Source organism: Brugia malayi (assembly GCF_000002995.4).
Source record: "Brugia malayi strain FR3 genome assembly, contig: Bm_v4_Chr4_scaffold_001, whole genome shotgun sequence".
In the NCBI taxonomy this organism is placed as follows: domain Eukaryota; kingdom Metazoa; phylum Nematoda; class Chromadorea; order Rhabditida; family Onchocercidae; genus Brugia; species Brugia malayi.
This window is the reverse complement of record NW_025062478.1, coordinates 12865216-12868536: the sequence shown is the minus strand read 5'-3', so window position 1 is coordinate 12868536 and position 3321 is coordinate 12865216. Positions and strand designations below refer to the sequence as shown.

Below are 3321 nucleotides of genomic sequence, written 5' to 3'. Positions count from 1 at the left end.
ATAAATAAATTTAATGTAATATAAAAAGTATTAGAAATACAGAACTCTCATTAATACTTTGAGATGTACGAGAATTGTCCTCAAGTATAGCTTTACTAGAATTTTTGAAACATACTCAAACTTTCTACATATTTTCTACTTTGTTTGAAACATACTTTCTATCTTGTTTCCTCTTTCCTGCAACTTGCCCTTTCTAGTGATCAACTACCATATTTCTATTGTAATAATTTGTTGTGATCAAATGAAAAAGACAACATGCTGTGTCCTCATTTCAATCGGAAAATAGATTGCAACATTTGATATCTTGCAATATTCCTAGGTAAATAGTACGAAATTCGACCAGTCATTAATTAACCACCAGATAAAAAATAGTGAAGTATTTTGACAGTAACACCGCATCGAGGAACATATTTCGAAGTATACTTCGTTTTCTTTTCGCAGAAAAACAGCAACAGCAACAGCAACAATAACAAAAATCATTCAAAAAAAAAAAGAAAAATAAAATTCCATCATAATTTCTCAACACATATAATTATAGTACCAGTGTTAAGCGATCCATAATACCAACCCTACAAAATGAAGATTAATTTTATAGGCACTGTATGGACGAGAAAAGTTAGACATAGACAAACTGCATGAAAGTACAAGTCACATTCGATAAAGAAGATTAATATTTGCAAAATGGTTCAAAGGAACTAACTAAAAGATGAAGTTAGTCTTGAACATGACTGCATGAATTCTGTATCATTATCAGCTAAGCTTGTATTATTTCAGAGCACTAATTCGATCAATTATGAATATTTAAATTTCATGACTTTTAACTTACGGCTATCATTTCATACAAAATAACTTATAAATAGCTTTAAATTATAAATAAGCTTTAAATTACCTTATCTATCTTATCCACCTACAAAAAGAAAAGAAGAATTCTAGAAATTAAAGAAGTATGATCAATCATAAACTATTCAAGTTCGAGATCATCACTGATTTCAATAGTATTCGGTGCTGCAACAGCTAGTGGGCCTTCACCATCTTCCGCTCCAGCATGTGAACGTTCAACTTGCCCCACACGATCACCGAACATCCGCATAAGACGCTGCATATGTTTTAAAAGTTAATAAATTTGAAAAGTAGATAAAAGCGATTTATTTTGTAACTATCGTACTTCTACCTTATCTTCTTGGATTATAGTCCTGAAATTGCTCACTTTATTCGACCATTAACTTTCCATAACGGCTATTCTAACGATTATTTATTTAAGTAGGTATTACTAACTATAAAAACGTAAGTATTTATTATTTTTAAATAAGTATTACTAGTACTACTAAAGAGACAGACTTTTTTGAAGTCTCTCATCCTCTCCTGATACTGATTGAAGACTGATATTATTGGTTTCAAGTCTATATAAGAAAGATAAGGAAGAACTGTAGTCGAAACAACCTTTTAAAGACATATATCATATATAACTGTCGTCTTAAAATTTAAAAAAATAATGAAAAGATGCTGAAAGAATGAATTTGAAAGCCTAGTAATTGAAATAGAAAAATAATTAAATCTCACAGTTTTAGTTTCCGGCAACTTCTGGATCAAAAGATCAAAATGTTCGCTTGGCAATGTTTGTTGGAAAATTTGTATCAGTTGTGCCGGCTGACCACAGAGAGTGATTGCATTACAGAGATGTTCAATACCCTCTTCAGTGTGTCCTTAAATTGAAAAAAATAGAATAAAATAAAAGATAAATATATTAAATATGAAACAGTTACCTATAATAAAAATTTAATTCAATTAGTAATAAAAATCCAATTCCCATCCATCATTTTTAAATAAGTCTTATCTACTGGGAAGCTTTTCTGATTAGGAAATGCATTACTCTAAAAAAATGCATTAAAAAAAATTGCATAGATAAAATTATTTCCAGAAAAATCATTTTCCCACATTTCAAATCTCTAAAACATATAGACTACAACTGATACATAATTAAAATTATGATAAATATAGGAACTCAAATAGATAAATCTTGTGCTGTTAATAGAATCTACTGATGAAAGATTTGAACGATATAAAAAGAAATAATAGAGATGATAGGTATTCTGTATTCTGTAATATCAACGATGATAAAATAACTTATTTGTGCACTTCTGCTATTGTCAAATTTGAAAAGAAAGAAATGTACCATCTGCTACAAGTTCTTCGCCTAATTGCACTTCTTGCAGGAAAAACGCTTGCATTTCAGTGGCATTATGTGGATTCGGGAAAATTGTCGGTTGCTTCTTCTTTTCCGTAGCGCGGCGTTCTGAAGCATATATTTGTTAAAAAGTAATTCATTTGTTTACAATAACTTTAAAAAAAAAATTTTCAATGAAATTTGGACATAATTCAGGTGTAACAATATCGATTTATGCTTGATACAACATGATAAATTACAAACATTCAGTGGTGCAATATTTAATGCATTTTACAAATAAATATTAGACAATTAAATCAAAGAACAAAAATTGTAAGATTATCGAAACAAATGTGGTGAACAAAGAATAAAATCATCACATTATGATTCCAAAATCTAACTTAGCTAAAATGATTTTTTTTTTTTATATTTCAATAATTGCGCTGCTGTAAAATGGAAAATTTCTTTTCCACATTTAAAGGAAATCTTTTAAAATTAATATTTACTTACGTTCACGTATTTTCTGCTTGTAATCAGGTGCCGAACGTCTTTTATGGTCGAAATAAATGCAGTAACCAACAAATGCAGCAGCAGCAATACCAGCTGCAGTGACGATTCGTTGACGTGAAAAAATACTTGATAGAAACGATTCATTCCCCATCTTTATTTTGGTAAAATGGACCTGAAATGCAAAATAACAATGATTAACGGAAAGTAATAATCATAATAAAGAGTGAAATCTTGAAAACAAACAGTAATAAAATGAAGAACAATGCGGAAAATGATGACAATAACAAATAAATTCCGTATTATTGTTCAATTATTACCAGTAACTAAAAAGAATATATCAATTAGCTAACCAATATACTATTTTTTACAACAGCAAGAAAAAAAAAAGGGAAAGAAAACAGCACGTTTAAATTATTTAAAAAAAAAATAGCTTTTGCTTATAATAATTCTAACTTTAACATTTGACAGTAAGTTTTAATATTCAAGCTGGGAATAAAAATGGAAAACTTATCAAGTACAAAGTCGAAACTTTAATTAATTGTAAATTAGCACCCTCTGTAACTTAATTTGCCACTGTACGTTAAATTACAAAAACACATGAAAACTTTTCTTATATATATATCTTATATATAAATAAACACGAAATT

The 3321-nt window shown here is 28.6% G+C and overlaps 1 protein-coding gene across 1 annotated transcript; it reads right to left on the bottom strand.

Moving 5' to 3' along the window:
• Window positions 1–961: 961 nt before the first annotated feature.
• Window positions 962–2825, bottom strand: Bma-tomm-20 (MAS20 protein import receptor containing protein; the record flags this gene model as incomplete). Its single annotated transcript, XM_001892652.1, has 4 exons — window positions 962–1096; window positions 1561–1703; window positions 2174–2293; window positions 2675–2825. The coding sequence occupies 4 exons, from the start codon at window positions 2823–2825 to the stop codon at window positions 962–964; spliced, it is 549 nt and encodes a 182-aa protein (XP_001892687.1).
• Window positions 2826–3321: the final 496 nt, after the last annotated feature.